General features: G+C 46.9%; 1 protein-coding gene across 1 annotated transcript in view; it reads left to right on the top strand.

The window, feature by feature from the left end:
• Positions 1 to 8615, top strand: part of METTL13 (methyltransferase 13, eEF1A N-terminus and K55) — a 33448-nt gene extending 24833 nt beyond the window's left edge. The window contains exon 8 of the mRNA XM_068239897.1: positions 8216 to 8615. Coding sequence (XP_068095998.1) covers positions 8216 to 8490 — 275 coding nt within the window. The 3' untranslated portion in view covers positions 8491 to 8615. The remainder of the gene's footprint in view (positions 1 to 8215) is intronic.
• The last annotated feature ends 4120 nt before the right edge of the window (positions 8616 to 12735 follow it).

Here is a 12735-nt window from a genome sequence, read left to right as displayed (position 1 = left end):
TAAAGCGCGTCCGCATGACGCGTTTGGCGTCATGCGGACGGGCTTTACGGCTCATTACGACGGGGAATGCGGAAGAAGATGACGCTTTGCCCGAGGACGACTGGCAGTTGTCCGAAAACGAAACTTAGCGGCGGAGGGAGACCGGAGGGCACCGAAGGGATGGCGCGGGCACAGGACGGCTGCAGGAGGCTTGGGAAAGCCCCCAGATAAGTGAATTATTTTTTCCACGCCAGTTAAGGTTCCCTTTAAAAGGCATTTTTAATATACTTTATTATATGCATAATCACAGCTTCTGTTCTCTCCTCTGTTTTGCTTTACTACAGCTTGCAAAAAATCCCACACACTGGGGCTTGTGATGGGGATGAAAGCATGACTATAAAATGCTTCTTTGAGGTGCAAATTCCAGCCCAGTCCCACATCCTCGCTGTGTTAGCTACTGTCACGAAACCAGTTAATGTTAGGCTCTCCAGCTGTCAATTTAGAACACATATATAGCTTGTGACTTTCACTTTGGGAGGGATTTCAACCAATATTTTCTGAAATGCAGCAGTTACCTTCACTTTCATCAAGTTAGAACAGTGTTACCGCTAGGTGCTACCTCCTGCAGAGCAATGCTAGATTCTGTACGCTGCCTTGCATTACAGTATGGTAAGTAGGTACTAGGTAGCAGCAGCGTGGTCTTAGCCTGATAACAAGACAGAGAGGATATGGAAAAAGGCTGAATAGTTACAGCTTTATTAGGATAAAATACCAGTGAACAAGACCCCCAAAATCACTTAAAACCACAGCAGAGATCCTTCTCGTAAAAAAAATCAGCAATGTAACGCACATGTAACTGATCCAGGTCTTGCACTCTCTATTTACTATATAGCAAAGGGCTTACTGCAGTGCTGATGACATAAATAGCATGCAGCAATAACATCACAGATCATATATATATAAGATATCGCTGAGCACCAAAAGAACCAGCTAAAAATGAGTGCACAAACTAATAAATGGTGAATATAAAATTGCAGAAATTATAACTAAAGATGGAGAACTGCAAAAATATACGGTAAATGCTAGTAATTTTAGCATAACCTGAGTTCTGGGAAGCCACCACAAAGAAAATGCATTATCCACCTGCCTCAGATGCATCACGGCACTAGACTGCATTCCCATACATATGTCTGTGTGTATGAAGAAGCTCTACGCGGCAAATATCCGTCAAATAAGTTTACGTATAGATCCTAGTAATTAGTCAACTGTACATATTTTATTCAAGATAGTCAATACAATATTCGTCAAAGTACCCAAGTCGGGGAAAAAGAAACTTGTCTGAAGCCCATGGTGGTTTAGATTTCCTTAACCTGGGAACAGGGTCGAACTGGGACACCAAGGGCCCACCAAGGAAGTTTCAGCCTAGGGCCCCCCCCCTCTCCTCCTCCGCCCTCCACCCCCGCCCCCCCCCCCCCCCCCCATTTTGGGCTCACATACACATGTACTCTAGAAATTTTGCATGACTTTATGGTAGGGAATAGATTGTGAGCAATTCTGAGGACAGTCTCCAATAGGGATATGTCTAAATGCGAAACTAAATGGGTGTCACCACGCACTGAAACATCGGCGTGGTCATGATGAGTCAAAGGCAGACTTAAAAAAAAAAATACAAAACACAAAATAAGTAGTGGCGTTATTCACAGAGATTAGGTCCGACCAGATACATTGTAGATAAAATATTCAAGTAGTTACATGCCTCATGATAATTCATCAAGTAGTCAAATGGCAGCAGATACCCCCACAAAATGCAATCAGGTTGACGGCAGATACCCCCACACAATGCAATCAGGTTGGTGGCAGATACCCCCACAAAATGCAATCAGGTTGACGGCAGATACCCCCACAAAATGCAATCAGGTTGACGGCAGATACCCCCACAAAATGCAATCAGGTTGACGGCAGGTACCCCCACAAAATGCAATCAGGTTGACGGCAGATACCCCCACAAAATGCAATCAGGTTGACGGCAGATACCCCCACAAAATGCAATCAGTTTGGCTGCAGATACCCCCACACAATGCAATCAGGTTGGCTGCAGATACCCCCACACAATGCAAGTCCCCCCCAGCTTGGAAGGGGGTGCAGAGGGCACAGATCAGCGGGGAAGCCTCCCCCCTCCCTCACCTAGGCCCCCCCCCTTCCGCGCACCCCCCTCCTCGAGAAGTGCAGCCAGCAGCGAGCGGAGAATAGCCACTCTGTGCCCAATTCCCCCCCTTCCAAGCTGTGCCCCCCTCCAGTGGCGTAGCTAGGGTGTTTGACACCCGGTGCGGATAATTTACCAACACTCCCCCCCCCCCCCCCCCCCCCAAAAAAAAAGCAAAGCGCGCAGCGACAAGTAAAAATGGGTGTGGACATGACATCACATGGGTGGGGGGGTAATTGTAGTGTAACTGTAACAGTAAGGCAGTGGGCTAATATAGGTAGCCAGAATAGTTTCCCTCAGCATAGGTTAGATAGGTAGGTGCCCCCAGTATAGGTTAGTTAGGTAGGTGCCTTCAATATAGGTAGCCAGTATAGTTGCCACCAGTAAAGGCTAGCAAGGTAGATGCCCCCAATACAGGTTACATAGGTAGCTGCCCCCAGTATAGGTTACATTGGTAGGTGCCTCCAGTATAGGTTAGATAGGTAGCTGCCCCCAGTATAGGTTAGATAGCTAGCAGGGTGAGAGGGCGGGCAGATAGCTAACCGGGTGGGCAGATAGATAGGCAAAAAGGGGGAGGGGGAAGAAGTGGTGCGGTCATGGAAGAATTGGGTGTGGTCATGGACCAGAATGTGGGTGTAGTCATGGGTGGAGACAAATTTACATGAATGGTGGGACATTAGATTAGGACAGTGGTGGCGAACCTTTTGAAGGCAGAGTGCCCAAACTGCAACCCAAAAGTCACTTATCTATTGCAAAGGGGCAACAGCAATTTAAACTAAATAAAAACGTTTTAACTCATACATGAACATTATGGAAAATCCAAGTTGAAAATAAACTGTGAAGATAAACAATTTCATCCATCCTACTCCTGAAAAATGTATTCATTTTTTTTTTTTTTTTTTTTTTTTTTTTTTTTAGAACCTCCCAGTTTTATTTTCTGTTTTAAAAAGCTAAAAAGTAGCTATTGTCTCATATGATGATGATTCAGCTTTTTCCATAGTCTCGCAGTTAGCAATCATGTGACCCTCAACAAGACAAATTCAGCAATCATGAGGCCCCCAACATGACAAATTCAGCAATCATGAGGCCCCCAACAAGACAAATTCAGCAATCTTGAGGCCCCCAACAAGACAAATTCAGCAATCATGAGGCCCCCAACAAGACATTCAGTAACCATGAGGCCTCCAACAAGACAAATTCAGTAACCATGAGGCCCCCAACAAGACAAATTCAGCAGTCATGAGGCACATAAATAAACAGCATTTCACATAAATAGGCAGAATGCCCACTTAATATGGTAGACACCTCTCACCTGGTTTCTGAATTCTCCTCTACTGGCTGCTGTGCCTGGCAATAGTGTTTTTGGCTGGATTGGGGATGATGTGTGGGCTGAAAGGCCTGGCGGTGATGCTGTGGCCGGCCTGGCGGTGATGCTGGGCTGTACTTGGCTGGTTGAAGTAAATGTTGGCCTGACTGTTGGTGGTGATGCTGTGGCCTTTTTGACAGTGATTCTGGGCTGGTTGGCTGGTGGTGATGCTGGGCTGGCCTGGATAGTTTAGGTAGTGACAGGTGCACCATAGTTTAGGTAGCACCAGGAGCCTCCCAGCTTAGGTAGTGACAGGACCCCCAAGTTTAGGTAGCGACAGGAGCCCCCCAGTTTAGTTAATGACAGATACCCCCCAGTTTAGGTAGTGACAGGTGCCCCCCAGTTAAGGTAGTAACAGGTGCCCCCCAGGGTATGTAGTGACAGGAGCCCCCAGTTTAGGTAGTGACAGGGCCCCCCAGTTCAGGTAGTGACAGGTGCCCCCAGTTCAGGTATTGACAGGCGCCCCCCCAGTTCAGTTAGTGACAGGTACCCCCAGTTTAGGTATGACAGGAGCCCCCCAGTGTATGCAGTGACAGGGACCCCCCCCCAGTGTATGTAGTGACAGGAGCCCCTAGTTTAGGTAGTGACAGGGCCCCCCAGTATAGATAGACAGGTCTATAGGTGTCCCCAGTTTAAATAGCCAGATCTATAGGTGTCCTCAGTGGCAGCGGAGAGAGAAGAGAAGCGGTGGGGAAGGGAGGACGTTTCCCCCTCCCCCTGCCCTCACCTTGGGGCTCCCCCTCTCTCGCTCCCCCCTTTAGAATTAAGTGATGCGGCAGGCAGCGCCGCTGTGCCTGCCACTTCTTTTCTCTCTCTGCTGCCACCCCAGGGCGGGCGGGCCAGCCACGTCCGGGTAGCTAGGGGGGGGCAGCAGCTAGCCAGGGGAGTGCGCAAGCCACATTTTGCCCTATGTAGGGACGCCCATGGCATGGTAGGCAGATAGGTAGCCGGGTAGGCAGTTAGGTAGCCGGGTGGGAGGGTAGGCAGTTAGGTAGCTGGGTGGGCAGTTAGGTAGCTGGGTGGGCAGTTAGGTAGCCGGGTGGGCAGTTAGGTAGCCGGGTGGGAGGGTAGGCAGATAGGTAGCTGGGTGGGTAGATAGATAGCCGGGTGGGCAGATAGGTAGCCGGGTGGGCAGATAGGTAGCCGGGTAGGCAGATAGGTAGCTGGGTGGGTAGATAGGTAGCCGGGTGGGCAGTTAGGTAGCCAGGTGGGAGGGTAGGCAGATAGGTAGCTGGGTGGGCAGATAGGTAGCTGGGTGGGCAGATAGGTAGCCGGGTGGGCAGATAGGTAGCCGGGTGGGCAGATAGGTAGCCGGGTAGGCAGATAGGTAGCTGGGTGGGTAGATAGGTAGCCGGGTGGGCAGTTAGGTAGCCAGGTGGGAGGGTAGGCAGATAGGTAGCCGGGTGGGCAGATAAGTAGCTGGGTGGGCAGATAGGTAGCTGGGTGGGCAGATAGGTAGCCGGGTGGGCAGATAGGTAGCCGGGTAGGCAGATAGGTAGCTGGGTGGGTAGATAGGTAGCCGGGTGGGCAGTTAGGTAGCCGGGTGGGAGGGTAGGCAGTTAGGTAGCCGGGTGGGCAGTTAGGTAGCCGGGTGGGAGGGTAGGCAGATAGGTAGCTGGGTGGGTAGATAGGTAGCTGGATGGGAGGGTAGGCAGTTAGGTAGCCGGGTGGGCAGTTAGGTAGCCGGGTGGGAGGGTAGGCAGAAGGGTAGCCGGGTGGGAGGGTAGGCAGTTAGGTAGCCGGGTGGGAGGGTAGGCAGATAGGTAGCTGGGTGGGTAGATAAGTAGCCGGGTGGGTAGATAGGTAGCCGAATAGGGCAGTTAGGCAGCCGGGTGGGAGGGTAGGCAGATAGGTAGCTGGGTGGGTAGATAGGTAGCCGGGTGGGAGGGTAGGCAGTTAGGTAGCCGGGTGGGCAGTTAGGTAGCCGGGTGGGAGGGTAGGCAGAAGGGTAGCCGGGTGGGAGGGTAGGCAGTTAGGTAGCCGGGTGGGTAGCCAGTGGGGGCCCCGACTCCTATGCTCCCCCTCACCTGGGTGTCCCCCCTCCTATTACAAGCCGCGGGGAGGTCAGCCGCAGCCCTGTTTTGTTTTTTTTTCCCCTTTAAAAAAACTCTTTTCCCCAGGGGGGCCCCCTCCTATCCTCCCCCTCCCTCACCTCGGACTCTCGGAGGGCCCCCCTCCTATTACGAGCGGCGGGAGAGCGGCGGGTACAGCAAACTTCCGGCGAGGTAAAGCAGAAGATAGAGGTCCAGCTGCCTCCCAGTCGCTGTCTCCTTTGTAATTGCCGCGCACTAAACCAGGAAGCAGTGCGAGCGGCATAGAGGAGACAGCGTAGCCCGGGAGGCAGCTGGACCTCTATCTTCTGCTTTACCTCGCCGGAACTTTGCTGTAACCGCCGCTCTACCGCCGCTCGTAATAGGAGGGGGGGCCCTCCGAGGTGAGGGAGCGGGAGGATAGGAGGGCCCCCCCTCCCGGGGGAAAAGAGGTTTTTAAGAAATAAAAAAAAACCCGTCACGACGCTAGTGCCCCCCTCCCTCTTAGCTCTGGGGCCCCCAGGAGGAGGGGCAGTCGGGGCCCACCGATGGGACCATCGGTGGTTCGGCGGCTCTGTCCGAGCCTGCCTTGGAAGCCTGATGCTGCTTGTTGCCTTTGGGGTTCCCCCGTTCCCTGCCAGGGAGCCTTTTCTTTTTCAACTGACTGAATCAGTCGTAAGTTTCTCCACAGTGGTGACGAGCGGCACAGAAGTGTGCATGTGTGATTTCCAAACAGACCGTTCACAGCAAATGGCAGCGTTTCACGAGCAGTTTCTGTCACTGCGGCACTTGCACATGTGCAGTTCAGTATCGCTCATCCCCATTCGAGGCAATGCTGGGAGGCTGGGGACAGAAGAGGACAGGGAACAGGATATACCCCAAAGATGACGAGCAGTATCAAGCCTCTCAGACTAACTATTGAATGAATCCCATGTATGGCTTGATTACCTTATTCTGAGAATTCAAATAGTAAGAAAACCCAATCAAGCAGTATCACTAAATACATCAACATGAAGAACAGAACAGCACAAATAAAGATTTACAACGCTTAAGGTAATATCTCATGAAACATAGCTTTTTATTAGTCCAATAAAAGAATCTGTAAGGACAAGAAGTTAAAAACCAACAATACATCATGGTAATATCATTAGACGCAGCCTAATATTACCATATTGTTGGTTTTTACCTTCTTGTCCTTCTGGAATCTTATGTTTTACGAGATATTGGCATATGCATTGGAAACCCTCATTTGTGTTCTGTCTTTCATATTGATGTATTTAAAGAGGAGGGTGATACTGCTTGATTGGATTTCTTACTATTTAAATTCTCAGAATAAGGTAATCTAGCCCTTTATGGGCTTAATTCAATAGATTTCCCCACCATTTTATGGGTGCTTTAATAATACTAGACTCAAATTGCCTACAGTACCCATTTCACAGAGCAAGAAAAATATCAATAATGCATTTACATATGGAATGCCACCATCTAGTGGTCATAAAAAGGTATTACAGAAAACCAGAAATGTAAAAGTTTGTTGAGTAATGCTACCTAAGCACGAATATGTCATAATACCCAAAGAAAAAGTAAGTATGCAAGGGAAAGACACAATCAAGGCGTAAGAAGGCACCCAAGATATAGGGAGATAAGCCAATATATAAATGGCTCATGGTCTGTGGAAGGCAAGTCAAAAATAGTAGAAAAGAAAGAAACGTAAAAGGAGGTGGAAAAAGGTAACATGAATGATAGATGTCAGGGCCATGGCCCTGACTGTTTGCTCTTTTTGTATAGAACTCTCAGTAAACGAACATTCTGCAGAAATCACCTGGCATTACTAAAGATTTCACTACCTGATGCATTTCTCCGGGAGAGAAAAGAATAAAAAAATAATAAATAAGCAATTTTAAGCATTGTTATTTTCACTACTGTTTCTCTTTAAAGTTAGCCTGAGGTGTCCCCCTGCCCTCCCACGAACCCCCCTCCCCCAAAAAGTTAGACACTTGAATAGGGTGTACTGGGTCTTGGGGTTTTTGATTATGGCTCACCCTGCTGCAGCACAAATTTGGGGGGCGGGGGGGTTATTCAGTAAAAGCAATTTGGGGACAGATCCCTGAATTACCCGTGTGCGGGGTGCAGATTATAGCCGCGCCAAGCTTCATAGCTGCACGGCGTGGGCCTAAGAACTCTGATTTGTGGAAAAGGGAAGTCTTTCATCTTCTCAAACCCACCATTGCCACGCACAGATGGATAGGTTCTAGTGGCGGCGCCCCCTGCTGTGTTTGAGCGTAGCCGTAGTGCGCATGAGCTAGTTTGGCCATGCCTGCGCAGCAAGCTAAAGCCCCTTCTCTGAGTGGTTCTGTGCTAGTGATCAAGCGTGGCCTTACTTGCACAGGAGGTGTTCAGCCACGCTTGTACACGAACGGCAGCGTGGCCACAAACTTAAAGTGGGACCCAGCCAGTGGCGGTGGGGTTTGAGGATAATGTGGGAAGCCTCTGGAGCCTCCAGGGACTTCCCTCTTAGGTATTTTTTTTTATATGCCAGTTTGGGTTTACTTTAAGTCCAAATATAGCATAGAATTATTTCTTTTATAAGGCATCTCCATTGCTTTTATCTGCTTTACAGACTTCTCTTTCTTTTAGGGGTCTTTATTTTGAACCTGGTGTGTCGTGATTCGGTCTTAAAGGAGAAGGTGATGAGTGTCATTCACGAGGTCTTCCCTCTGATTTATGCTCAGAAGATTGAGGATGAAGTGAATGAAATACTGTTTTGCTGTCACACTTCTGAACTGAAAGTAAACCCAACAGATATTATGCAATCTGCAGCAAACCTGGAGAAAAAACTGAAGAGGCCTGGAGTCCCCTGGGATGAGACCTACGTCCTGTCTGATGTGTTCAAGTCACTGCAAGTGGTTTGAAGAGCAGTCAATAAAATATATATATTTGGTCAAATGCAGATGACTTGTGTAGTATCACTCACTATGTTTTGATCACTACTTATTAATAGAATTTTGAAGATAATAAACTGTAAAAATTCAACAAATGTCTTGTTCTAAATCTGTATCCTTTAACCTCTCTAGTGGTATGATTACTTTTGGATTTTACCGTCTAAAAGGGGTGCAATTTTTTTCACAAGCTTTTGAGACCCTAAAGGCAGGAAAAAATGTACCACTACCAGGGATGTCAAACCGGTCCTGCGAGGGTCGAGGTCCTCACACATTTTTGACACAGCTCAAACTAATTGATGTCTGAATCAGGAAAGGTGTGGTCCATCAGGTAGAACACAGTCCTCTCTTTCTGATTCCATCCAAAACACTGGCATGGATCTGGCCCTCCAGGCCTGGAGTTCGACACCTGTGCACTAGACATATCTGTGGCAGCCCTGCACATTACTTACCTCCCATGGATCCAGTGGTGCAATTCTCCCTCCATCCACTGAGTGGCGCTCTACCCCTGTAGTAAGATCGACATCTATCGTTATGTGAAAAACGGCGATTTCACCTGAGGGATCGACAGCCTCCGAGGACCAGAAGAAGAATGGCTGCCAGGGTCTGGATCCTGGGGGAGGTGAGTTACAAACGCCTGCTGTGTGCAGGCTCTGCATATACTTCCCGACAGCTACACCAAATTAGGCTCGAGGTTACTGCCCTGAACTGCGGATTTCTGGCCTGAGCCCAGGATTATCTTGGCTTGCGTTCCACAACATATCCGTTGCAGACTGACAAGTGTGAACGGCTTTTATTTATAAAATAAGATCTGTTCACTGTCAGTTTTGCGAGGGGACAAGAGAAAAGTGGGAACACAGCCTAACACTGGCTCAGAGCAGCACAGATGGTTAGGAGAGGTGTGACTTTGTACAGTGATTGCACTGGGGATTTGACTATATTTGAAAAGCGACACATCTTATTAGATGTCTATGTTCATGGCTGCTCTTGGGCTTTTGCACAATCCTGAGCATTAGGCTCGGTTCACTCTTACATTGAAAACGGGTCACTTAGCGCAACAGACATGGACAATGGACATGCTGATGGATATGTCATGTGCAGAATCAGTTCATACATGTTTGCTTGCAGCAGATCTGTAGTGTCCATTATGGTGAGTGGAACTCATCATTGCGCACTACTTGAGAATTCCAGACACCACATTAAAAAGGAACTTCAGCCTAAACAAACATACTGTCATTAAGTTACATTAGTTATGTTAATTAAAATAGATGGGTAATATAATTTCTTACCCACCCTGTTTTAAAAGAACAGACAAATGTTTGATTTCATGAGGGCAGCCATCTTTTTGGTTGAAAGGAGGTGACAGGGAGCATGAGACACAGTTCCAACTGTCCTGTGTGCTGATCACCCCTCCCAGTTGCTAGGCAACGTGAATAACAACATAGGAAATCCCAGCATGCTTTGCACAGCATCAGGGAAAAAAAGCCTGGGCAGTTTTGTTTGATGGGTGGAGCTTAGCTAAAAACGATGCTTTGATGCTGTGAAACTGTTAAAGAAACACCAAGCCTTTTTAGTTCTGCTGAGTAGATTTTTAGTCCGGAGGTTCACTTTAAAGTCAGGCATGTCATTCACAGCAATCCTATGTATGTCATGTCTGCTGTAACTGACACAAAACGGAAACAGAGTATGCTCCATTTACCAACCCACTAGCTCTGAGTGCGTCCAGTTAAGCCATGAAGAGATCAGAGCTCTGCATGGACAGCCCCACTACTGCTATATGTTCTACTCCCCCTTAAGCCTGAGATAGCTTTCTCTCTGAATGAATGCATCATGTGGGTGAGGGTGATTGGCAACAGCAGTCGCTACAACAAACCAGGAACTAGCACTGGAGCAGGACAGATAAAAGTGGGTTCTTTGTCATTAAATGGGCACTAATGAAAAGGATATGAAATGCTGCCATTTTCCCCATTTACTCACTCCTGACTGCAGGGTTGTTTTTACCCTATGGACTACTAGAGCAATTTTCATATTTCAGCGTTGCTCCCATTCATTCAGCAATAACTTTATCACTACTTTTCACATCTAAATAATGTATATTTTATTTTTTCTTTCTGAACAGATTAGGCTTAGGGTTTTTTAGTACCATAATAACTTTATTTTCTGGAACGGTAAAATCTCTTTTTAGTAAACTTTAAGGGACCTTGCCAAGTAGTTTAGTATATCAGAAGTTTACTATATCTAAATTGGTCATCCATTGTATATTCTGACTTGTGCATTGTTGGGATCTGGGGGCGGAGTTTACAATGAGATTCTACTGTATTTTAAGCACTCTGCGACCGCCTCACCCAGAATTGCGGCTGTAGAGTTACTCTCCTGGAACCGCCTAACCCAGGATTGCGTCCTCGCGATACGTGAGATTAGCAGGGAATTAGCGTTCGCTCAGCGCCTGTTCCCTGCAGGCGGACACAGAAGGCCACCGTGATCAGCCTGCTAGCCCGCGATCGCAGCTAGCAGGCTGTTCAAAAAAAAAAAAAAGCATTTATTTACATGTACAGGGCTGCAATCTATTGCAGCGCTGTATGGGAGACAGTTCTGTAACCGAGCTGTCCCCTCCAGTGGCTCACTAACATATCGCTTTCATAGGCTGATGCCTATGAGAGGCGATCTATGTGATTTGGGGGGGGGGGGGGGGAGGAAGGAAGGGTGGGAGTCCAAAAGGAAAAAAAAAAGACATTTTTCCAAAAAATAAAAAAATAATAATATTAATTATAAATAAATACATCTCAACAGCAATCAGATGCCACCAACAGAAACCTCTGTTGGTGGCAAGAAAAGGAGGCATGATTCATTTGTGTGCTCAGTTGTATAGCCCTGCAGAGAGCTGTTAAAGCTGTAGTGGCCTGAATTGTAAAAAAAAGAAATGGCCTGGTCACTAAGGGGGTTTAAACCTGTGGTCCTTAAGGGGTTAAGGGAAAATACATTATTTTTCCATTTTTATCCATTATAGTTGTAAAATAAGCAGTGCTATTGTAGATAAAACACACTCAAAGGGCCATATACAATTCAGTTTTCTCCTAGGAGAAAGTCTTCTAGTTAGACGACATTTTCAGCAGGACCAAAAAAGTAGATGAAAATGTGCTATTAAATTATTTTAAGTATTTTCTTGCTTTCTGGCTGTTTAAAAGGCATTTTATTGACAAGTTTGAAAATATCACCTAGGATAACTCAGGCGAAAAAGTGAATTGCATATGGGCCCATGTATGTGCCTGTTTATTCTGGTTATCACATTTAAATAATTTTCTTAGTGCAATGTATATTGACAATATTTTATTTGGAAATAAAGGTGCATTTTTTTGTTTGTTTTTTCATTGTACTCATCCATATTTGCAAGTCCTTATTTGCAAAAAATAACAATAATATACCCTCATGCCATACATATTTAAAGTAAACCTGAGGTGGGGACTTAAAGAGGAACTCCAGTGAAAATAATGTAATAAAAAAGTGCTTCATTTTTACAATAATTATGTATAAATGATTGTCAGTGTTTGCCCATTGTAAAATCTTTTAAATCCCTGATTTATATTCTGACATTTATTTCATGGTGACATTTTTACTGTTGGCAGGTAATGTAGCTGCTGCATGCTTTTTTGGCAGTTGGAAACTGCTGTAAACAGCTATTTCCCACAATGCAGCAAGGTTCACAGACCGGAAACTCCCAAGAGTACGTACTCAGAGTTTCTTTGTGGGAGGGGTTTCAGCACAATATCAGCCATACAGCGCCCCCTGATGGTCTGTTTGTGAAAAGGAATAGATTTCTCATGTAAAAGGGGGTATCAGCTACTGATTGGGTTAAAGTTCAATTCTTGGTCGTAGTTTCTCTTGAAAAAAAAGTTATACATACCTGGGGCTTCCTCCAGCCCCTTCCAGGCTTATCGTTTCCATGCCATCCTCCTCCACATCCTCGTTCCTTTGCAATTGGTCCCGGAAAGTCCTTTGGTCCAGGGCCAACTGCGCATGCCCAGCCACGTATGCTCCTGGCGACGGCACGCGGTCAACTGGCTGAGGGGGACGAGTAGGGAGCAATAAGCCTGGAGGGGGCTGGAAGAAGCCCCATGTATGCATACCATCTAAGGTACACTTTAAAAAAGCCAGGTTACTAAGGTAACATTTTATGTATTCTCTTTTTAATTCTGTCACTTTGGGTTTTGTTTTTTACAA

Source organism: Hyperolius riggenbachi, chromosome 6 (genome assembly GCF_040937935.1).
Source record: "Hyperolius riggenbachi isolate aHypRig1 chromosome 6, aHypRig1.pri, whole genome shotgun sequence".
Classification (NCBI taxonomy): Eukaryota; Metazoa; Chordata; class Amphibia; order Anura; family Hyperoliidae; genus Hyperolius; species Hyperolius riggenbachi.
The sequence above is the reverse complement of the archived record's forward strand: the minus strand, read 5'-3'. Positions and strand labels throughout refer to the sequence as shown.